This window comes from Trichosurus vulpecula, chromosome 7 (genome assembly GCF_011100635.1).
Source record: "Trichosurus vulpecula isolate mTriVul1 chromosome 7, mTriVul1.pri, whole genome shotgun sequence".
In the NCBI taxonomy this organism is placed as follows: domain Eukaryota; kingdom Metazoa; phylum Chordata; class Mammalia; order Diprotodontia; family Phalangeridae; genus Trichosurus; species Trichosurus vulpecula.
The window spans coordinates 230,492-254,766 of record NC_050579.1 but is presented as its reverse complement, the minus strand read 5'-3'; the positions used below and the strand labels follow the sequence as shown (position 1 = coordinate 254,766).

Sequence of the window (24,275 nt, the reverse complement as noted above, 5' to 3'; positions counted from 1 at the left end):
CCTGTCAAAAAAAGGAATGAGAGTAACTAAACATGTTACTGACAAAGTCATGTTGACTCTTGTTATCACTGTTTCCTGGGCAAAGGTGTGGAAGTGGGAGATGGAATCTTATGGAAGAAAGACATCCCCAGCCCATTTTGGCCAAAACAGAGACTACATATGGGGAACAATAATGTGCTAGAAGTCTGAAAAGGTAGAGAAGAAATGTCGTCTGGTGCTTTGCCAACATCTTTACAAATTACATCTATAGTATCTTATTTAGAAAATATCTGTTTCATTTAGTAAATTGTATCTATTCCTTAATCTCTTGTGATGACTGCTTCCTTTTCTAGCTGTTGACAAACCTTTAGATGATAACTCTAGAATGTGATATTATCTATCAATAGAAGGTCAGCCACCTGAGGACAGGAACTCCCTCCTTTTTGGCTCTCTGGTGCTTCCTGCAGAGCTTGGAAGTTAATAAATGCTTTTGACTGATTAGCCCCAGATAGGATCATGAAAACACCTCTTTCCATCCCTCTTTCCAGAGGTGGAAGAGCAGGGGTGTGGAACCTTATCAGACAAGTTTGATGTGTTGGTCAGTTTTGAGGGACTACTTTTCCCCCTCTTTATCTTTTAATCCCATAACAGATAGCTCTCTGGGTAGGGAAGGATTGAGGGATATTTTTGGAAATGAAGGTGATGAACAAATAAAAAATACCAATAAAAATAAGATTAAGGAATGGATTACAAGTCCATTACAAGTCCATAGCTGGACTGCTCCCATTTCCTGGTGTTTCAACAATCCAGCTAGCAGCTGTTGTGGGGGTGAAAGACGCTGCAAAAGCCCAGGTTCTTTTGATCTGCTTTACTAAGGAAAGCTAAGTTAAGGGGTTAACAAGCTTATTTTAATCCAGCATACAAATATCACTCACTTAGCTCAGGGGAAAAAGCCAGCACCCTGAACTTCAGAGCAAAATACAAACAAAGTACAAACATCGACAGACAGACCTTGTCTGATTCAAATCCCAATACATAGTTACCAGGGTTTAACAAAGTCCCAACATCTGGATTTAAGAGCTGGAGGGCCCTTAGCTACAGCTGCTCGGAGTGTCTGTCACAAGCCACCAAGAGTGAGAGCCCCTCAGAAAATAGCTCTGTCTTCTCTTCTTATACTGTTTCAGATGTCATCAAACGTCATCTGAATGACCAGAACTTAGGCTCCAATGATTGGCTCTTGAGTTAGCACCTCCCCTTAATACCCTGGGAGCTTCACACCCACATAGGTTTAAGCACCTAATAGGGCTTTGGGCCTGGGGCTTAGCACCTAGTAAGACTCAATGAAATACACTGAATTAATCAAAGGAAACAAAAACCAAACTCTTCAAGGGCACTTGGTTGAACTGAGCGCTAAGAGCCCACTTTGCTTACCAACACACCTGGTTACTGTAAGACACAAGTTCAAGAGCAGCTGGTTTCTTTTTTACTGGACTGGCAAAAGGGTTTAGTGACAGTTTCGGAAGTCCCTTTGGGGGAGGACTGAGAGGGAAGGTCAACAATGGGTACCCTCTTACCTTGGCTTCGAAGAAGTTCTTGGCCCCTTTCACTCCTTCCATGGCCACGTTGATCTCCGAGAGCTTTGCTAGAGACATCAAGCCGCTGTCCTCCTCCAGTTCCCCCGCAGCCGCCTTTCGGAAAATCAGCAGAAACTGCCAGGACAACAAGGAAACAGGCCTGAAAAATCTTTGTTTCCATCCCAGCAGCTCCCTTTTAGATACTTGTGGTTCTCCCTTTAGATTGTAAGCTCTTTGAGGGCAGAGGTTGTCTTTCTTTGGCTTTCATTTGTATTCTCAGTGCTTGTTCTTGTTTCATTCCTTGCAGTCAGTTCCCTTCTCTGGTCCTCATTTTCATCTGTTGTTATGGTAATTAGGGTGGGACTCTTTTTTTTTTTTTTACTGTTTTCTCTTTTGGAATGCTAAAGTAATCAAGTACCCATGAGTCTAGCCTTTCAAATATAATGGCAAGTAAAATGGGACTTTTTGCTGTTTTTTTTTTGTTTGAGTGCTTCTCAGCACTGAGGTAATCAAGTGCCCCAGGGCCCTGAGGGTATATAAGATCTGAGGTTGGTGTTTTGTTTTGTGGGCACATTCATTGGAAGATTGTTGGTGATTTGGCCAGATGAGACTCTGGGTAGCCATTGGAGCCATGCCCCACCCCCTTTGAAAAATTCAGATGTTGTTGCTTCTCTCTCTGGTAACTGTATATATTGCTATGGATACATTGGTTTGTGTTATTTGCTGTTTATATAATGTATGCTTATAATTTCTGTTTGTACAGTCTCTGAAGTCCAGGGTGCTGGCTTTTCCCCCTGAACTAAGTGAATGATATATGTATGTTTGATTAAAGAAAGATTGTTAACCCCTTAAAGTTACTTTCCTTAGAAAAGCAGATCAAAGGACCTGTGCTAGCAGCCCTCCTGCGTGCAGCTGTCATCGGTCTTTTGCCCCACATCAGCTGCTAGCAACATTGTTGTTACAACTGTAAAATGAGAGCCAGACTAGATGTTCTTAAAGGCCCCATCTAACCTAAATCCAATCACATAAATGATGACTCCTGAGGCAATCCAAAATCCTGAGGCAGCTTCTCAATAAATAAAAAGCTAAGTCACACTCAGTGCAACAGTCAGATGGCTAGTCAGGACAAAGGAGGATGACTGGGAGGGTGAAGAGCCCACATCATATGAGCGTAGGTCAAAGGACCTGGGGATGTTTGGCCTAGAGAAGGGCCACGGGAGCGGGCTTCAAAGATGTGCCAGATCTAGCTCTATGCTGCTTGGCCCCAGAGGGCACAATAAGGAGCAATGGTGGGCTGCAAGAATCCCTGGACCCCAGTGTGCTAGACTTGAGATTATCCATCCCTCATTGAAGACTTACCCTGCCCTGCCCTGCCCTGTCACAGCAGCCCAAGTCCCTTCCTCTTTGGTTCACTTTTCCAATGGTCAGGAATTGTTTCCTGACACCAAGCCTTTATCTAACTCTGGGCAACCTCCACCCACTGCTCCTAGTTCAGTTGTCTAATTCTTTCTTCTCCAAATTAAACACCCCCCAGTTCTTTCAACCAATTCCCATCTAACATGTATCCATCACCCTCCTGTGGATAATCAATTAATCAACATTAAGTGCTCCAGTCCATGATCATTAAAAGATCATGGAGAAAAGGAGAATTATCCGCAGTCTAGAGAAGGCCAAGTGATGTCCCGATTTTCCCCCAAAAGAAGAAAAGTCAGTGACCTACAGACCAATGAGCTTGACTTTGATTCTTGGCCAAGTTCTAGAATGTATCCTTTAAGGGAAGGAAGCAGTCATTGATGACAAGGGATCAAGGAATAGATACAATTTACTAGACATAATAGATATTTTTCTAGATACAATTTGCAAAGATGTTGGCAAAGTACTTGACATTTCTCTACGTTTTTCAGACCTCTAGCACATTATTCCCTAATACAGTCTCTGTTCTGGCCAAAATGGGCTTGGGGTGTCCTCCTTCCATAGCTTCTATACCTCTGTCTAGAAAGCAGTGGCGACAAGAGTCAGCATGGCTTTGTCGTTAACATGTCCAACAACTCTCACTTCCTCTTTTGAGATCTGACAAGCCTCTACCTTCTCATGTACTTCCCTCCTATGTACCTGCCTTCTAGTTATCCTGGCCTGGCAGATGTGCCTGGTAAACAAGATTCCATTTTCTACTTTTGTGCACAGGGTTGACCCTACTTTCCACCTTCTGAGACCTTTCCTCAGTTTCCCAGTCATTAGCACTCTCTCCTTATTGAAATCACTCTGCATTATTACTCTATAAGTTATATTTGCTTACTTAGAGCATGTCATACTCCTCTTGCTCCTTGAGGGCAGAGACAATTCAATCTTGTCTTTGTATATGCCCAGAGCCTAGCTCACAGAGCCTTGCATATAGTAGGTGCTTAATAAATGCAGTAAGCAGAACTGAGTGTTCTTCTTGAGGATAAGCTGGTGAGGTATGTCACATGATCATGCAATCAGGTGGCTGTGGAACTGACTGAATGGCCAGCCTTAAAGTATAATCAGTCTTCAGATCTTATCCTTAGAAGGAGGTCTCTAGGGGAGTGTCCCAGAGTCTTAACAAAATTTCCTGATGACAAAAAGCGAAAGAGAATTCAGGTACGGAGTAATGAGGGTCCCTGCTAGCCCCCTAATCACTCATTTTGAGAGCTGGGAGGGAACAAAGACAGCCCCTAGCCCAACTTGTGGCTAAGTAGGAACCCTCCTGACACTATTCCACGAGTGACTGTTTCGCCTCTTTTTGGTGGTGATGGTAGGACCAGCATTGCCTGCACTTCCTCCTTCCATGAAAGCTTCCTGGTGTGGGGCCACGAAAGGTCCCAGCAAATGCAGTCAGTGCCTCTCCTACTTAGTGGTCACCTATGATACCCTGAGCAGACTCATTTCCGTGGACATGAGGGGGACCCCATCCAGAGAAGTAAAGTGTCACTGTATTTTGGCTTTGGATCCTTGCTGGGTTTGAGCAAAGCCAACTTCCTTTGTTCAGCACCTCACTCAGACCTCATTTCATCCCATCATCAAATCTCAACTACTGATGCTGGGTGTTAAAGCTGAACCTACAACAGAAACCTCCTTCAGCAACTGGGAATGCACTCCCTACTGAGGTGGCCCAGTCCACTTTGAGACAACTGTAATAGTGGCCAAGACATTTTTCTCATGGCATCAGAAAGTCCTGGGTTCCTGTCCAGCCCTAGTAAAAGGCTGTGTGACTCTAGACAAATCAGTTCACCTCCCAGGTCCTAAGACTAAAAATTATGAGGGATGGCTGCTCTGCCTTGGGGGAGGGAATTTCCAAACCAGAATTTCCCTACGCTCATGAAGTCATGAATCTGGACAGTAACAAAAATAAGTACAAAAAACCCAAGATGAAGCCTGGCTCAATGCAGCTTCTGCCCTAGAGAAGTTCTAGTTCTGGTTCTAGAGCAGACTTCTTCACCTGGGGGTTGAGAAATTATTTAAAAAAACCAGACACAAATACATCCATTGGGTCTTCTGAGTCTTCTTCTCTTTGGACTAAGCACCTCACTCAGCTTTTCCCAGAGATCCTTAGCCAGCCCTGGTTCCAGGTCCCTAACCCACCTGGTCTCCCCCTCTTTTGGACATATTCCAAGGTGTCCACATTCTTCCTAACAAGGAGGCCCAGTTCCTACAACTGGGTTGCTCCTGTCCCTCCCCCACTATTTGTCTAAAACTGAGATTAAGAAGTGGTTTATAAGCCTGAGCTTCTGGCAAGTGCTTAGGGCAGAGTTTGAAGTCCCCAGAGAAAAGCACAAGCCATGAAGATGATGCTTCAGCTACCAGGAATGGGGCCAAGAAGGGTAAAGTGACTGGCCTGGGGACCCACAGCTACGTGTTTCAGGCAGGATTTGAACTCAGGTCTTCCTGTATCCAGGCCCATTGATCCATCCACTCTGCCCTACTGCCTAAGCAGTTAGGGCTCATTCCACTTTAAAGGCCTGCTTGACTGGACAACAGAGTAAGAGAGTGGGAATAACATGTAATGGGGTGGGAAGGGTAGGTTGGGACTGGATTGTGAAAGGTTCTAAATAATCAAGAGGAGCCTGTATTTGCTCTTAGAGGCAACAGGGAGCCACTGGGTATGTGTGTGGATGTACATACACAGATGCACGCAAATACACACATATACATGTATATTTAAAAATTCATTTCAAGAGGCTAGAAATTAAGTCTCTGAATTTTGCCCAACTCTCCCCTTTACAGAAGATAATCTAGAGCTTGAGAACTAATCAATCAACAAACATTGATGAAGCCCTCATTATGGGTCAGGCACTGTGCTAAGGGCTGGAGATACAAAAATCAAAGCAAGAATGACCTCTGACCTCTAGGAGTGTTAGACCTGGAATCAAGAAGACCCAGTTCCAACATGAACCCAGACACTTGTTAGCTTTGTGATCCTGGCCACGGCACTTAATTTCTCTTGTCTCAGTTTCCTCATCTGGAAAAAGGTTTGGACTTGGTGAATGAACGCTGAGGCTCCTTTTCCTGCTCTCCACCTGTGACCCTATAGACACAAGTATGAAGTACAGTGATGACGATGAGGCTAACAAGTGTTTCTATGGCATCTGAATGTTTGAAAAACATTCGGCCCGTTATTTCACAACTCTGTGAGGCAGGTGCTGTTGTCCCCATTTCACAGGTGGTCTTCCTGACTTTAAGTCCAAAGCTCTGTCCAAGCTGTCACCTGGGCAACTTAAGATGTGGACAGAGTAAACCCAAGGCGAACTTAAAGAAGGAGGTAGAAGAGAAATGAAAAGTGTGAAGAACCAGCACAAATTTAAGGTTTCTTCCCTCATGGAAGAGAGGAGAATGATCCTAAATTACTCACATTTTCTCCTATCATGGGGAATGACAAGACTTTAAGAAAGATTCCCACCCATTCTTCAAAGTTTAAATTAGAAACACAAGGAGAAGGAATTCCTAATTTAGGCTTTTGGAAGGAAAGCCAGTCTTCTTTTTTGGGTAACTAAAGCCAATTAAAGTCAACCCAAAGGAGGCCCCCCCCCACTCCAATCCACCCCTCCCCCACTCCCTTGGCCCCACTGATCTCCTGGGCTGAAGTTGCCCAACAGCTCTTTTCTTCTTATAAAATCAGCTTCCCGAGTCTCTCGAAGAGCAGGTCTGAAGGCACCTGGCTCTTTAGCGCTGTCCAGCCCAGTGTTTGGATGGCTATGATGAGTCTTGGCCATCTATGGGACCAGGCACAACACTGCCCCACCCTCCAGGCCAATTGAAGCCACAGGCTCAGTTTAAAGATCTTTGTGTTTCCATAAAACCTCTTCAAAGCTGCTGTTTAATATGTGTGGGGGTGAGTATATGTCTGTGTGTTTGGGGGGAGGGGAGGGTCCTCTCTTTTAAATATTCATCAGAACACCCATTTCCAGGCTTGCCAACCTTCTCTCCTCATTTGTCTTCCTATTTATAGCCCTCAAAGTCTGGTATGCAGGGGGAAGAATTGGCCAAGGTCCCAGCTAGGACTGTCAAGAGGTGGAGGGAGGAAAAGGGGACAGAAGCTGGGGAGAGGACAGCAAAGCTTCCCAAGTTTCTTTAAACAAGCTGTAAAATGTTTTTGTGAACTCCTTTAATGGAAATGCTCCCTGACCCTCCTCCCTGCCCCCTCCCTTTTCCTCATTAAGTCAGCCTCGTGAATAATAGGACAAAACCATCATTGTATGGGCCTGGCGGGTCACCCATATCCCAGCCCCCACACCTCTTCCCATCCAACTGGGGAGTAGGATAGGACTCTCTGCATCCAGGAGACAGGAGAGAAACCTGGCAAAAGTGACAAGCTGGTTGTTTCTTTTTAAATACTTTTCTGGTACCAGAAACAAAACCAAAACGAAAACACTGTTATTCTAGTCTTGACCAGGACCAAGTCAGGAGGTATCCTGGTGTCATGGAGAGGAAGACCTCCAAGTTCTCAAGAGCCAGGTGAAAAATGCTCCAAATTCCTTATAATTCAAGAAAGGAAAGCCAGCCCACCATGAGATTTCCCCTCACACCCAACTGCCTGACCAAGATTACAAAAGAGGAAAATGACAAATGTGGGAGGGGCTTAGGGAAAATAGGCTCATTGATTCAGGGCTGGTGGGGCTGTGAGTTGGTCCAGCCACATGCCAAAGCAATCTGGAACTACGCCCAGAAAGTCATGAAACTGTGTATCCTCTCTGACCCACAGACCCCCATCCTAGGCCTATTCCACTGCAGCCCCCTCTACCCCAAGAGACTAAAGACAGAGAAAAAGGACCCACAGGGACAAAAATATTTATGACAGCTCTTTTTGTAGTAACAAAGAACTAGAAACAAAGGGGGTGCCCAACAATTGGGGAAAGGCTGAGTAAATTATGGTATGTGACCATAATGGACGCTATTGTGCCCTAAGAGATGGGACAGAGAGTTTCAGAGGAAGACTTCTACAATGAGTGAAGGGAGAAGAGCCAGGAGGACAGCTTTGAAACCCTGATCAAAGTCATGATAGAACCTTGATTCCAGAAGATGTAAGACAAATTCCTGCCAGAGAGGTGGTGGCCTTGGGAAGCAAAATGAGACACACATTTTGGATAGGGCCATGTGGGAACTTGTTTAGTTTGACCCTTCATATTTGTTATGAAGGTTTTATTTATATATCTAAAAATATATTTAAGTGGAGGAGGAGGGGAAGGAAGAGAAAATAAATACTTGTAAAAAAAAATGAAGTGGAAGTTTAAAAAAAAGAGTCCTGGTTATGGAGTCAGAGTACTTTGGGCTCAAATGCCATCTGACACATGCTGCCTGGGAATGGCCTTGGGCAATTCACTGGGCCTCAGTTTCCTCATCTGTAAAATGAGCAGGTGGCACCAGATGGATGGCATGCCAGGTCTACATCTATGATCTTATGAGAATGGGCTTCTTTTTCTGTGTTCTGAGATTCTTCCCAGCTCTGTCATTCTCTGTTCTAAGGTCCCATGCAGCACGGATATTTATTTGCTGTTCTGAAGTCTCTCCCTTCCCTGCCACGTCATCTAGTTATTGCCCTGCATCTCTCTACACTTTAGCTGAGAGCTCTACTCTTTAAAAAGCTGTCAGGGGCCAGGGCCTCCACATCCTCTCCTTGCAATCTTTTTGAAACCCTCTATACAAATGCCCAAGTCTTCCCATCCTAAAAGCGAAACCCCAATAAATTGACCTTGATGAGACCAGGCCCCAAAGCTCTCTATTGCTCCCTCCTTTCTTGGGCTAATCCGCACTTAGTGCCCCTCAGTTTCTTCCAAACTGTGGCTTTTCTAATCTCACCATTCTGGAGGAACTGCCCTCTCCAAAGTTACCAGTAGCCTCTCTGCTGCCAAATCGAAGAGCTTGTTCTCAGCACTCATCCTTCTTGCCCTCTCTGTAGCCTCGGACATCACTGATCACCCTCATTTGCTCCTGGATCCTCTCTCCTCTCTAGGCTTTTGTGACACAGCTCTCTCCTGGTTTCTTCTTACCTGACTGCTCCTTTGCTGGATCTTTGTTCATATCACACCCGCTAACTTTGTGTGGTCCCCAAGGGTCTGTCCTGGGCCACATTCTCTTCTCTCTTCCTTGGGATCTCATTGGCTCCCACAGGTTCAGTTAGTCACCTTTGGGCTGATGTCCTTGATCCATACGTATTTGTACAGAGCCCTAGTCTCTCCTCTGAGCTTTGGTCCTGAATCACCTTTCCTTCCCGTTGGACAACTCAAACCTAATGTCCCGCAGGCATCTCAGACTCAGAATGTCCAAGGCTAAACTCATTATCGTTCCTCTAAAACCCAGCCTTCTTCTGAATTGTTTTGGCTGAGGGTACGACCATCCTCCCAGTCAGTCATGTTTGCCAATCTGGTGACAAATTCTATCCTCTCTCCCTTTATCCCTTCTAGCCTATACATCCCTTTCCCCTGACTCGCATGGATCTCATCAGTTGTTGGCCCCCCCCCCCATCTAACTGGCTTCCCAGCCTCAGCGTCTCTAATCCAATCCAACCTCAGCTACCAATGTGATTTTCCTAAAGGCCAAATCTCACCATGTAATATGATATTCTTATTACCTCCAGGATCAAATATCAGGTTCTTTGATGGACATTTAAAGCCTTTCCACACCTTTCCAAATCTTTATGCTTCATGCCCCATCATGAACTCTATCATCCAGCTCCATTGGCTTACATGCCAGTCAGTGTTCTCTTTCCACCACCATGTCTTTGCACTGGCTCTCTTCTATGTCCGGAATGCTCTCCCTCCTCCCCTCCATGTCCATTTCCCTGACTTCCTTTAAGAATGCTCAGACCCCACTTTCTGCAGAGAGGCAATTTCCTCTCGCCCCATAATGCCTTTCTGTTTCAGAGCCTCTCGATCTGCTCTGCACAAATTCTGTTCATGCCGACTGCATGCATGATATCTACATGGACATGTTGGAACAGAGCTCCCTGAGCACAGGGATTCTTTCTGCCTTTCCATCCTTAGAACACATGTCAGGCCCCATTGCTGAGGGCTTAAAGTGTTCACTGGCTGACTGGCTCTAGGATCCCAAAGCTCTGACAATGTATGGACTCATCTAGCTTGAATGTCCAGTGGGTTCAATCCAATAGGATTCAGTTACACAATGAACCAAATGCCAGCTTCAAAACAAATCTCAAACCAATCAGGCCACAGCCTCCAGACTACTGGGATGCTGGTGAGGAGTACAGGCTTGCCCCAGAAGAAGTTGAGTCGTCTCAACAACTGCTGCTCATTTCAGTTGGCACCAGATACCAGCTGGGCACTCAGTTGCTCCTCTGAGGCCATGCCCACCAGAAGGCACCTGCTCTCACTTCAGCAGCTGTCTCCTGTGGGTTTGGGACTCACATTTCTCAGTGCTCACCCCCAAAGTAACAAGTCTCTCCTCTGTGTGAAGGAGGCTAAGGTTCTTAAGAATCCAAACACAAATCAGGTGCTGAAATCCAGGAATGCTCAGTGAAAGATGGCCAGGCACAGCTGGGGATGTGCCCACTGACCACAGAATGGGAAAACATTTACTCCAGTCATCAGCACAGTGCCTGGTACTTACGCTGTGCCTGGCATTGTGATAGGCTTCAGGATTACTGAGACAGAAGAGAAATAGCCTTTTGACTCCCAGAAGCTTCCATTCTCTGGATCTATTCAATAAGCATTTAAGTGCTGACTATGTGGCAAGTATATTGAATTTGTTTTGTAGTTTTGAAAAAACAGATTTTGAAAGAAGGGAAAAGTAGTTTTTTTAGGACAGGCTGTCTCTGCCCTAGCCAGACCCCCTCCTTGTGCCCAGTATAGCCCTCTCTCCTGCACTTCAGGATTTTATGGACTGCTCTGTCCGCTACAATATGATATCTTCTCTGCCTGGAAACTTCCAGCTCCCTAGCTATTAATGGCACCACTCTGCCTGTGTGGGGTAAAATGGACCAAATGAAGGACAGACAGCAGAATTGCTTTCTGCTCATCTAATTCTTTTGCAAAGTCCATTTAAGTACCAGAAATAGACTGCAATAATCCAGCACTGAGCTACAGTGAAGAGCATGAGATTTGTACTATGAAACTTTGGTCTGAATCCCTCCTGTAACCATATCCTCCTCCTCTTTGGTCTTTGGTTTTCTCATCTGTGCAATAGTTGGGGGTAGGGGAGTTATTCTAGATGACTTCTAAACTCTAAATCTGACATATAATCTTATACCCCAAAATCTACTGGGGTGGGGAAGGGGGAGATTTTCATATACATTAATGTATACAGATTACTTTGCAAATTTGTTTGCATGTTGTCTCCCCCCCCCCAATTAGATTATAAGTTCTTTGAGGGGAGGGACTATCCTTTGCTTCTTTTTACATCCCCAGTGCTTAGTGCAGTGCCTGGCACATAGAAAGTGCTTAATAAGATTGATTCCAATGAGGAAACCCTCTTCCACATATTGATATATTTACAAATTCACAAATTTAACTCTAAGAAATAAGCAGTAAGTAGACACAGACATAGAAATAGTAGTATGAAGACACAGCACCATAATGTTAAAGCCTTTCATTTGCCAGATGAGGAAACTGAGGCCAAAGTGACCTACTCAGAGTCTCATATCTGGCAGGGAGCTGTGAATGAACGAGGAGGCTGGGATTCAAGGCTTCTGAACCTGAAGCGATCCTCACCATTTTGGAGAAGGTTTAAAATAGAGCTTAATTTGAAAGTTCAGTCAGTCAAAAAATGTTTATTAAATGTTTACTATGAGCATTTCAGAGCCAGGCACTGAGCTAAAAACTGAGAACAAATTCAGAGTAGGTGAAAAGTGGAGGTGAGGAGGAGGTATCTTGCCAAGACCTATTGATTTCAACTCTGCCAACATCCCTGCTCACTTCTGCAACATCTCTGGTCAATTTCACCTCTTTCCCAACTCCAGACTATTTCACCTCTGCCAACGTCTGTCAAATAAACCCTCTTCTCTCCTTCGACATTGCCACCACCCTAGAACAGGCTTCTCAGTCCCTCACGCCTGGACTGTTGCAATAGCCTGCCTCAAATCTCCCCCCCCCCCCCCACCAATCCTGATGTTGGAGGCCTAAGTGACTGACCTGGTGGTGCCCTAGATGATAATCAGAAAGTTCATATTGGGGGAGGGGTGGGATGGTCTAGGTAGGGGTAGGGATAAGATAAGGTCAGCTTTGCACACGTTGAACTTGAGAATTCCATGAGGCATCCACCTGGAGAAAGAAGTCCAATGAGCAGTTGGTGAAATGGTACTATAGCTAGGTACCATTAGGTAGAGATTAGGACTGATTTGGAAATCAGTTGCATATTGATGATAACTGAACCCATGGAAACCAATAAGTTTCACCAAGTGAGACAATACAGACGGAGGAAAGAAAGGCTCAGGACAGAGCCCTGGAGGATACCCACAGTTTGTGGGTGTGGTAGAGTTAAGAGTTGAAGTAAAGAGTCAAGGTAGGGGAAGGGAGGAGAGTACAGCCAGGGCAGGGGTGGTGCAGAAAGAATCTCCTGGGAGAGAGGGATTGGAAGTCAGATAAGGAGAAGAACTGTGTCTGGGGCTATAAAGAGGCAAAGGGAAAGTCATAGTCATTAGGAAGCCTTTTATTAAGCCATCTGTGATGCTAATGAGTACTCATTTTCAGAGAGTTCTCCAGCTTGGATACCCTTAGAGACAGCAAAGAGTGTAGTGAATAGAGCACTAGATTTAGAGTTGGAAGACCTGGGTTCAAGTCCCACCTGGTACTGTAGACCAAGATAAGGTCACAATGGGTGATTTAGACACAAAGGGTGATACCTCAAGCAAATTAGGAGAGCAAGGAATAGTTTACCTATCAGATCTATGGAGAAGGGAAGAATTTGTGACCAAACCAGAGACAGAGAACATTATGAAATGCAAAGTGGATAATTTTGATTACATTAAATTAAAAAGTTTTTGCACAACCGAAGCCAATGCAACCAAGATTAGAAGGGAAGCAGAAAGCTGGGAAACAATTTTTTACAAACAGTGTCTCTGATAAAGGCCTCATTTCTAAAATATGTAGAGAACTGAATCAAACTTATAGGAATACAAGTGATTCTCCAATTGATAAATGGTCAAAGGATGTGAACAGCCAATTTTCAAATGAAGAAATTAAAGCTATCTATAGTCATATGAAAAAATGCTCTAAATTACTATTAATTAGAGAAATGCAAATTAGAACAACTCTGAGGTACCATCTCACACCTCTCAGATTGGCTAATATGACAAAAAAAGGAAATGATAAATGTTGGAGAAGATGTGGGGAAAACTGGGACACTAATGCATTGTTGATGGAGTTGTGAACTGATCCAATCATTCTGGAGAACAATTTGGAATGATGCCCAAAGGGTTATAAAACTGCATACTCTTTAATCCATCAATAACACTCTAGGTCTGTATCCCAAAGACTTCGTAAAAAAGGGAAAAGGACCTACATTTACAAAAATATTTATAGTAGCTTTTTGTGGTGGCAAAGAATTGGAAATTAAGGGAATGCCCACCAATTGGGGAATGGCTGAACAAGTTGTGGTATATGAATGTAGATGGATTTTAGAAAAACCTGGAAAGATTAACATCAACTGATGCTAAGTGAAGTGAGCAGAACCAGAAGAACATTGTATACAGCAACAGCAACACTGTGCAATGACCAACTTTGATTGATTTAGCCGTTCTCAGCTATGCAAGGATCTAAGACAACTCCAAAAGACTCATGATGGAAAATGCTGTCCACAGCCAGAGAAAGAGCTATGGAGTCTGAACACAGAGTGAGGCAAACTATTTTCTCTTTTGGGTTTTTTTCTTTCTTGTGGTTTTTCCCTTTTGTTCTGATTCTTCTTTTACAATATAACTAATGTGGAAATGTGTTTAATATGATTGTACATGTGTAGCCTATATCAGATTGCATGCCATCTTGGTGAGGGGAGGGAGGGGGAAAATTTGGGACTCAAAATCTTATAAAAGGGAATGTTGAAAACAAGAAAGAAAGAAAAAAGAGATAGAGGAAGGAAGAAAATCCCACCTCGCCACTTATAAGCTGTGTGACCCCTGGGCAAATCACATAACCTCTGCAGTTTCCTCACCTGTAAAATGAGCAGATCAGCCTGGGACACCTCTAAGGTCCTTTATGACCCTGGACAAGTCACCTTCCCTCTTAGAACCTCAGTTTTCCAATCCGAAAAATGGAGATAACGCTAACACTACAACTGATCTGAGCTCTCATGAGAAAGGTGTGTGGTGATACTTAAATGTCCACCTCTCCCCGTGTTTTTCTCATTTTTCTTGCTCCACCACCTACCCCAAGATTTGTACTTCTCTGATGTTTACTGAAAAGGCTCTAAACTGGGCATCCCACCATCAACAGAGCATGGACTCAGGAAGGAGAGAAGCCCATTCACCCTCCCACCCTCGGTGCCTGAATATAGCAACTGAGTAAGACTGAGGGAATTCTGGGCAGGTGGTGGGAGAAGGCTGGCCTGGGGTCACTGGCCAGCACTAGGCAGAGGCAAGCTTGCTCACACCCCACCCTCTCTATTTCAGCTCTCTGAAGTCACAGCTCCACCTTCTCCATTCCTACAAAGGCTCCTTTGACAACTCTCCCTTCTCAGTTTGATCAGATTCACAAGGTCAAAGACTTGGGGCTACAAGGGACCTCAGAGGCCCCCTCACTTTACCAAAGACAAAAGTAAAACCTAGAAAATGTATGTGGCTTGTTCCAGGACACACAGGTACTCAGTGTCAGAGGTGGGACTGGAACCCAGATCCTTGGAACCTAGATCCAGATTAATCCAACTCCTTTATATTATAAAGGAAGAAACCTAGGCTGCCTCTTTATATATTCCTAACTCAAGAGGTTAAGTGTGATACAGGGAGTAAAAGTAGTAGAGCCAATCAATATTTGAACACAGGTCCTGTGACCTGGAAAGGTCACAGGATCATAGACCTAGATACTGCCATGGATGGCTAGTCCAACCCATTCATTTTTAAAGAGAAGGAAACTAAGGCTCTCAGGGAAGTGACTTGCCCAAGGTCACCTGAGAAGTTCTGACATTTCTAGTTTCTGTAACCCAGGGAGGCATCGTGGACACATCACAAAGAACACAGTAAGAGCTCACAATAAGCGAGGAATCTTGGGAGGGGAGGAAGGATGTGGTCCCTCCGAGTTCTGGGAGTGAGAGTTTGAGGTCTTTGGGCAAACGCTTCCAGAGTAAAAGAACACCGTCCTGCTCCCCACCCCCTAAATCGAACAAGCGGAGCAGAACAGGGACAGGGTTGGGGAAGGGGAGGTCCTGGGAGGAATCTGGGAGCTGGGGCCCAATGAGGCAGGTGGGGCTAATTCAACAGCAGCAGTTTTCAGGGGAAAAGAAAAGCCTCTTAGAGACCTCCTATCTCAAGGGAGGCCACTTATTAACATGAGAAAGCACAAAGCCTATCAGACTCCCAAACACAGGAAAGATCTCATCACCCAGAAAGGCTGGGTCAGGCTCCAATCTCCCTTCCCAGCCAAACTGCTCCCTTTCAGCCAGGCTCCAGCCAACCTGGCTCACTAGCTTTCTGCCTGAGCTCACCATGCCACCCACTTCCTACCTCTGTGTATGTCCACAGGCCATCCTCCATGTCTGACATGCACTTAGACCTCTACCTTTGAGAAGCTTCCTGGCTCAGCTTGGGGGCCACCTCCTCCACTCCACCTCAGCTGAAATCTTTTTCTCCATCCTCCCTTACTCCTAAGGACTGTCCCTGCCTGTTTTGTCTGACCCATAGCAGGCACTTACTAGATGTGGACTGATTGACTGTCACTTCACTTTGCTTTACCGTGGGAGGCTGGGGTAGGGCTGGGGTGAACAAATACCTCTCGAAAGCTCAGCTTGCTGTCTAGGTCCTCATCCACCTCCTTGATCATGTTCTTAAGCCCCAGGTGGGTCTGGGGGGCTCCCAGCTTCTCCATCATCAGCTTCAGTTCCATCAGGTCGATGTAGCCATCCTTACCAGAATCATACCTGCAGGGTTCCAAGGAAGGGGCTGGAGTTAGAGGGAGGGGAAGGCCAAGTCCATTCCACAAACATTCATTGAGCCTCGGGCATTGGCACATGCCCCGGGGGCATTTCCTCCACATTACAGGTGCCCTGTTTCTCTTGTCCCTGGGCATCAGGACCACTGACACAGATGGCCTTCACTCACTGACTTGGAAGAGCTCATACACACCTTCCCCCAAAGTCCGATCAGGTATTCATCATGGAGGGGTGGAAGTGGGAAGGTCATGTTTAAAATGTTGCTGCTCTCATGGAATGTAGAGGGAGAAGACATACATAGCTACTGAGGCTGAGCCATATGTAGGCAGAAATGTGGGGAGAATTTTGGGATCAATGCCTGCCTTTAACGCTGACCTCCTGTGTGATTCTGGGCCTCAGTTTTCTCATCTGTAAAAATGACACTGTGACTTCAGCTTTAAGGTTGCGGGGAGGGAGTGGTAAGGAGAGGGAAAATGGGAGGGGAAAGGAGAGGGGGCAGGGAAGGGAAGAGCTTGTACAGACTTTCTCCAATTTAATTGTTTCAGTAGAAAAAGCTCATTGGCTTTGGAGTCAGAGGACTTGAGTTCAAATCCTACCTCAGACACTTATGACTTGTTCATACTTGGACAAGATTAATTGCTCTTGTACTCAGTTTCCTTACCTGCATAATGAGGGGGAAGGCTGCCTGGAGGAAGGGGCCCCTGGGCTAAGCCAGGAAGGCTTTTCTGATGACCTCTGAGTCCCAGATCTATGACTATGACCTTATGGTCAGAGGATGGTCAGCACACTTACTAATCCCAGGCTCCTCATCTCTCCCACAAGGCGATTGGGCTAAACTGTCTGAGGTCCCAGCAGTTCCAGGTCTGTGCCCTGCACAAAGGGGATCCTTATGAACTGTTTCTTGACTGACTTGGGGGAGACAAGACTAATCTATAAGAGTTAAGTGCTACCTAATAAAAAACATAGACACCTAAAATATGGCTCGGTCTCTGAGACTGAGGGGCAGAAGGGCCACAGAGATCATCTACTCCAAGCCTCCCATCCCCATTTCAGAAACGAGGAAACAGAGGGAACCCAGGTGGTCAGAATCAGCTGCGAGATTGGAACCCAGCACTGACTCCAGGTCCAGCCCACTTTCCACTGAGTCACTAAACAAAATAGTGGGTAGTTTTCCAGCACTTTGGGGTTTGCAAAATGCTTTACACACATTGGTATTGACATTCTCACTGGGTCTTCACACACACCCATGATCATGATCTCCATTTTATAGTAAGGCCTAGAGGGTTAAGCTACTTGCCCAACATCACACAGCTAGTTAGTGTCTGAGATGGAATTTGAACTCAGCCCTCAGTCCAGTACATGATGCTTCCATCTTTACCCCGATCTATTCAAGGGATCTCAAAGCATTCAGAACATGGGAGCCAAGAGCTGCTGCTTCCATCGCAGAATACAAGCAGTGGAGACAAGTATTTAAAGCATTTTTGGAAACTTAGAAGTAAAACTGTCCAATCCTCCTTTTGAGGATACAAAAATAGGCAAAAGACAATGGCTGCCATCAAAGTTCTCACAATCTAAGGGGAATAGGGCCTGGAACTTCATCTTGGAGGCCAGAGGTATCAAGTCTCAAAGCTCTGCCGGGGCCAGAACCAGATCAAAATGTAACTGGGAAATATTTAACAAAATAAATGAAAATACAGTAGAACATAGATAATGTTAAGGGGTAGTTTTCTTATCAATAACAGTCTGGCCTTTGGCATACAGAATTCTCAGGGAGGTCCTGGAGGTCACCTAGAGCCTTCAGGGGTTAGGTGACTTGGCCAAAGTCACACAGACTATGTAGCAGAGACAGGTGGGAGGGAATAGAATCAGGAAAGAAAACTGATGCCACTTTCTTTTTGCCAGCAGCCCCTGGTCCTCTGTCAGTGCCAGATGCTGCCTCACTCTCTGCCCAGCAGCAGATCCAACCTCAAAGGTCAAAGACTTGCCACCTTCAGAGGCATTTAAGAGAATGTGCTTCAGGCTCCAGACAGTTCCCAAAGAGGATCCCAGAGAGGTTTGGATGCCAGGTCACCCCTGCCTCTTGGGTAACCACATGGAAAAGACCAGACTTCTAGAGGTCAAAGGGAACAGGGTTAGCCTCCAGGGGCTATGGGCAAAGGGGCCTCTGGAGTTCTTCCTTCAGCTCATCTCCTAAGGTTTTCCTGCTACCTCTCTGCCTCAGTTTCTGTTCCAGTCTGTAAAGTTGGGGTCCCTCTCCAGGGTCTCAACTGTCTCCTCTGCACAGAGGGATCATCTCTCTAAAGCTAAGATGTCTGAGACCAACTGGTCCAACCGCCTTATTTTACAGATGAGGAAACTGGGGCCAGAAAGATCATAAGGTCACCAAAGCCCAGGTCGGCCATATTGTAAGCATCAGGGGCATGGCTGGAACCCAGCTCCTCGGCCTCCAAGTCCATTGTTCCTTCCACTGAACTACATTCACTTCCCATCTGCCTCTGGACTTTTATTTCCAGCCCTGAGCTCACTCTCTCTCAAAGCACCAGACCCACAGCCCTGATCATCAGTAACTGAATGCCCCACTAGCACCTCAAACTCAACATGTCTACAACTAAGGACCTGAGTTCAAATCCTGGTGCCTCTATTTATTATCTGTGTGACCTTGAACAAGTCCCATGTGTAAAATGAGGGGGTTGGATTAGGGGATATCTGAGAGCCCTTCTGACTTGGCTATCCTGTGGTTCTGTAAAAACATTAAGGACAAAGAATTACAGAACTCTGAGTTAGAATTTAAAGACTGTCTAGTGCCACCGTGACCAGAAGCTTCATTTTCTGGGTATTTAGGTTTGGGTTAGAGTAGGCCTCCCCATCCTTCCAGGGTCCTTCCAGCTCTAACTGAATGATCCTAGGAATTGCAGAGGGATGTCTCCCCCTATGAACTTTCTACCCATTCTTCAAAAGACCAACTCAAAAGCCTCCTAATCCTGCCATGGCCTCAGTCAAGAGACAGTTCTTAGAATTTACAAAACCCTTTGTTTTGTTCAGGGATAGACAAACACAGAAAGCAAACAGTCCCCACATCAAGAAGCTTCCACCTCCACTTCTCCAAAAAAAAGTTGGAATGGAAATAGAAAGGGAACTTGATGCCTGAGGGAAAGGAGAGGTGGGAAAAAAAAAAAAAAACCAGGGTGAATGGGAGGGAACCCAAACCAGAATAGAAATGGTACTGAGGGCTGAGACCACACCACTCTTTCCCACCCAAGTCAAAGGCTTAGGGGGTGGAACAGATGGCCTGAGGTATCTTCCAGCTTAAGTCTATGATTCTATGGGGGAAGGGAAGGTGATAAGCAGTTATGCTTCTGTGGGTTATCTTTTTTTTTTTTCAGCCTGACTCTCCATGACCCCATTTGGGATTTTCTTGGCAAAGATACTAGTGTGGTTTGCTATTTCCTTCTCCAGTTCATTTTACAGATGAGGAAACTGAGGCAAACAGAGTTAAAAGTGACTCGCCAGGATCACACAGCCAGGAAGCATCTGAGGTTGGATCTGGACTTCCTGACTCCAGGCCACTGTACCTAGGTATAAATTTATGCATAAATGTATGTCCAATATTCATCTGGTAAGCAATCTTGAGGACAGGGCTGTTTATTTGTTGGTTACCCGTGCCAGCTCGGAACCTTGTGGTCGGTGGGAATTTGACCAAATCAAATTGTTGCTCTCAATTAATTCTTCATGCTCTTCATTAACTAGAATTAGGATTTAGAGTTGGAAGAGATTTTTTCTCTAGTCCCATCCCAATCACTTTTACAGATGATGAAATTGAGTCTGAGTGGTTGGGGGATTAGCAGCAAGCCTGGGGTGGAGATTAGAATTCCACATCCAGGGCTATTCTGCACATCTATTCTGCCAAGCTTTCCCATGTTTCTTTGCCTTCTTTGTATTTCTTATCTCTCCCAGCACAATGACATTCCACTATGTTCATTGGAAATATGGTCAGTCTCCAATTTTTTAAGCTCCTCCAGATAAAAAAGCTATGAATAGATTCAGAGATTTTGTAACAGTATCCCAGGGTCAAAGGGTGCAAGCAGCTTGATAACCCATTGTGTGTAATGCCATATTCCTTACTTAGGAAGATTGTACCAAATCACAGGGCCAGTGGGAGGATGACATGCCTTGTGCCCACAGTCCTATCACCAGTGAATTAAATTTGATTATTTTGATGGTTGTCACAGTGCTCTTGGAGAATGAAGGACAAACACAACAACCTGTAAGGTAGAACTTTGGGACTGTTTTAATTTACATTTTTCTGATTATTAGAGTGTTTTGGTGGCTATTGACAATGTGTGTTTCTTCCAGTGTCTTTTAAATGCTTTGACCTTCTTGCCTCTGGGAAACAGACTTTAGTCTTATCAATTCCTGCAAGCTCCTTACAGATTTGGGGAAAAGGATTTGTGTCAGCCATCTCTGTAGATCTGTTGTAGAAAAAGTGTTGGGGGCTTGGAGTTGGGAAGACCTTGATTCAGATCCTCCCAATTCCACCTCTAGTTGTGTGACCCTAATCGAATAATTCCATCTCCCTCAGGAAATTTCCTGATACTTATCTATGAGATTATATTTATTTCAAAGGTTTCCCCCTCCAATCTGATTCTTTTGTTTTAATTTTGGATGATAAAAAGCATGGCCTAGTAAATGAAGAGCCTTGGGTTGGTCATTTCCTCCAAAATGGAAAATGGATAAAAGAACAGATGTAGACCAAAACCATTTCCTAAGGAAGTCTGACCAGTGTAAACACATTGCCAAAATAAGGAGACTAAAAGACCCTAGAAACCAACTTGTGGGCAAATACTGGACTGTCTTGCCAAGGGGAGAGACACGGTGTCCAGGAGTAATGCTAATTTAGAACAGAGACTTATTTGTGCAACTTCTAAAGGACAGCAGAAGATCATCTATGAGTAGTATTCTCTTTTAAAACAAAAAGAAGAGCACCGGCCCTGGAGACAGGAGGACCTGAGTTCAAATCCGGCTTCAGACACTTGACACACTTACTGGCTGTGTGACCTCGGGCAAGTCACTTAACCCCAACTGCCCTGCCTTCCCCCCTGCAAAAAAAAAAAGAAAAAGAAAAAGAAAACAAAAAGAAAAAGGAAATTTAGTTTACAGAAAGTTTATTATGGCTAGCCTTTATATAGTGCCTACTATGTGCCAGGCACTACGCTAAGCATTTTACAAATATTATCTCATTGGATCCTCACAATCACATTGGCAGACAGGCACTATTATTATCCCCTTTTTACCAAGGAAACTGAGGTCCTGAGTGCAAATGACTCATGGTTATATAGCTGAGAAATAGCCAGCCTGAAATTCTTTTCCAAACTAAGGAACCAAGAACAAGAAAGCAAAAATAACAAACAAGCATAGATGAAAATAGAACAGATTTCTAACCCAAATTTCAGTTTGGCTGCTTACAGGGTACCTTTGTCTCAGTCCTGTCTCAGGGAAGCAAGGCTCAGAGCCTTCTTTTTTCAAACTCTGGTTTGTCCCTCCTTGGCCAACCCAATTCTGGTCCAGGAAGGGAAGAGAAATAACTGTTAGAAGCCAAGGGTTTATCTCTTTCTTAATCATATAAGCCATCCCACCTTAGAGTCGTGATATTCACCCACCCCTGGGTTTTCCTCCCTTCTGGTGAATAACATTACTGGATGTTTTGATAGCACTTATGAACATTATCTCATGGAAGCCTCACAACAACCCTGGGAAGCGGGTACCTTACCTTTGACATTACCTCCAGTTTACAGATGAGGAAGTTGAGGCTTGAACCCAGGACCGCCCACTTCCTCCACTGCTGCCTAGCTGGGGGAGCCTATCCCATCTCTGTAGTGGGGAAGAATTGGAAGGTATGTGGGCACCTGTGGGAGCACAGCTGAACAAAGGATGGTAGGATGTCATGGACTGTGATCACCTTAGAAGAGAAGGCCGGAGGGTTGTAGATTTATGGCTGCAAGGGGCCTTAGGAGACATTGGGTCCAGCCCCCTCACTCCACAGGTGAGGAAACTAAAGCCCAGAAAGAGAACACACAGGAAGGGCCAACTCTGTGCTGGAGTCTGGGAAAACAAAGGATGAACAAAAGTCTTCTGAATGAGAAGAAGCGGCTGCCCAGTCAAGCTCAGCCTTGCTACTTCTGGCTGTGTGACCTTGGGCAGGTCACAGCCCGTCCTTGTTAAGACTGGACTGGATGACCTCCAAGGTCCCCTTCAGCTGGGGTCTACTCTCCACCCTTGCTCTACAGATGAGGAAACTGAGGCCCAGACACAGTAGGGCAAGCATCGAGGCTACAGAGACAAAAAAAGGATGATGCATGGTGGGAAAGCCTGGTAGTGGATGTGTGGGAGGGCCAGTCCCAGTTGAGCCATTAGGTTCCACCTTCTGAAGCCGCCCCACTTGGCCCCCATGTCGGGCAGTCCCAGGTTGGCTGAGAGCAACAGGGTAGTTGTGACCCAGGCCCAGAGATGAAAGAGCAGGTTTGAGCCTGGAAGTCTTTGCTCACAACACAGACAAACACAAACACAGGGAACCAGGCAATGGTTTCCAGGAATGTTCGGCATCTGTGCCCCGAGGTTTTCCTATACACCTTGGTTTTCTGTCCTCCCCCAACTACCTGGGGCTCTTCAGATCTTCAAAACAAGAGAGCCCAAGTGGTGTTGCCCTTGGACAGCAAGGCCAGGGTTTGGCCCTGGAGAAGCTGGACCACTCCACACCTCTTGGGGAGAAGCAGAGAAGAGAAGGGGCCTGTTATCAGCTAACTGGACAGAGAGAAAGCAAAAAACAAAAAAACCCCCAAACCCCAACCCCCCCAAAACAATTACAATATTAAAAGAATGAATCTGGCTCAAAGGGCAGGTTTGACAGGATAGTCAGTTCCCAGGTGGGCTAATTGGGAATAAATCATGAGTGTGGCAGCTGCTCCTGCCCACTGGGGGAAGTGATCTGGAACCCCAAGAATTCAGCAGCTGCACAGACCAGAAAGATGGCCCTAATATTACAGAAGGAGAAACTAAGGCCTGGAGGGGGGAAGCACCTTGCCCAAGGTCAGTGTGGTTCAGTGCTGGATCTGGAGCGAGTTCAAATCTTGCCTTTGTCATTTGAGGAGGGGGCCCCATAGAGGCACCAGGGGGAGTCACAGGGTGGGACCCACTTCCCCTTCCCCAAGCCTCTGCCTCTCCCTAGAAAACTGACAGTAGGGCAGAGCTCAGGAACAGTAGCACCCCTAAGCATCCCGTAGGACCAAGGCCACGCCAAACTGGGGGCAGCCAGGAAAGGAAATGGAAAATGGAGGAGGGGACTGAGATGGAAACAAAGGATGGGCCAGGGCAGAGAAGGAATGAAAACGGAAGCCTGGGCATGGAGTGGGCAAGCAGGTCCCAACCCAAGCCATCCTCCATGGAGGGGGTGGGGATCCTTGCAAGCACCCCCAGCTTCCTGGAGGGCCTATCACTCACACCTGACACCCTCTGCCCCCCACAGCTCCAGGCCAGCCAAAGCCTCCCTTCTTCTCTTGCTGTTTATATCTCTCAAATATTTGTAGGTTTATCATGTCCCGGGGTCACTCCTGCTCCAAGCTCTCCTTCCCAAGGGTCTCTCTCCTCCTTCTATCTTTCTGAGACATTTTTAGGAATCTATCTTCTTTTAACTCTCCCACACCCCACCCCTCCAGAAGGATGCCAAAGTGTCCTGGGGGCAGAATGTAGAATATTGTTGAAGAGAAAGCCCCAGGCCCCACCCTGGGGTCTGCTTCCCCTCCTCCCAGTCCCAAACAGCAGTCTAAGTTTACCCACTTCTGGCAACTGGAGACCTAGATCTAAACAGACTGTCCCAGTCCTCTGGGTCATGATAAATAATTAACAACATTTCCTAAGTGTCTCGGATGAGCCGAAGAGGTCCTGCCAAACATGAACTCACTTCTTCAGGATCACAGATCAGGAGCTGGAGCGGACCTTAGGGGCCAGCCTAGCTCAACCCTCCCCCTCATGAGGCTCAGGACCGAGATTGGCCCAGCGTCACACGGGTGGTAAGTGGCAAAGTGGAGAACTGAAGAGGGTCCCGTCATCAGATACCTCGGTGTCAGTGTTGTGCACACCAAGGATTGCTACTGTGCCAGCACAGGGATGCCCTCAGGGCCTACTGAA

General features: G+C 45.8%; 1 protein-coding gene across 1 annotated transcript in view; it reads right to left on the bottom strand.

Annotated features, from left to right (window-relative positions):
• The window catches only part of EFHD1 (EF-hand domain family member D1), a 48,521-nt gene that overhangs the window by 5,964 nt on the left and 18,282 nt on the right, over window positions 1–24,275 (bottom strand). The window contains exons 2-3 of the mRNA XM_036766017.1: window positions 15,935–16,082; window positions 1,554–1,688 (exon numbers count right to left, since the gene is read on the bottom strand). Coding sequence (XP_036621912.1) covers window positions 1,554–1,688; window positions 15,935–16,082 — 283 coding nt within the window. The remainder of the gene's footprint in view (window positions 1–1,553; window positions 1,689–15,934; window positions 16,083–24,275) is intronic.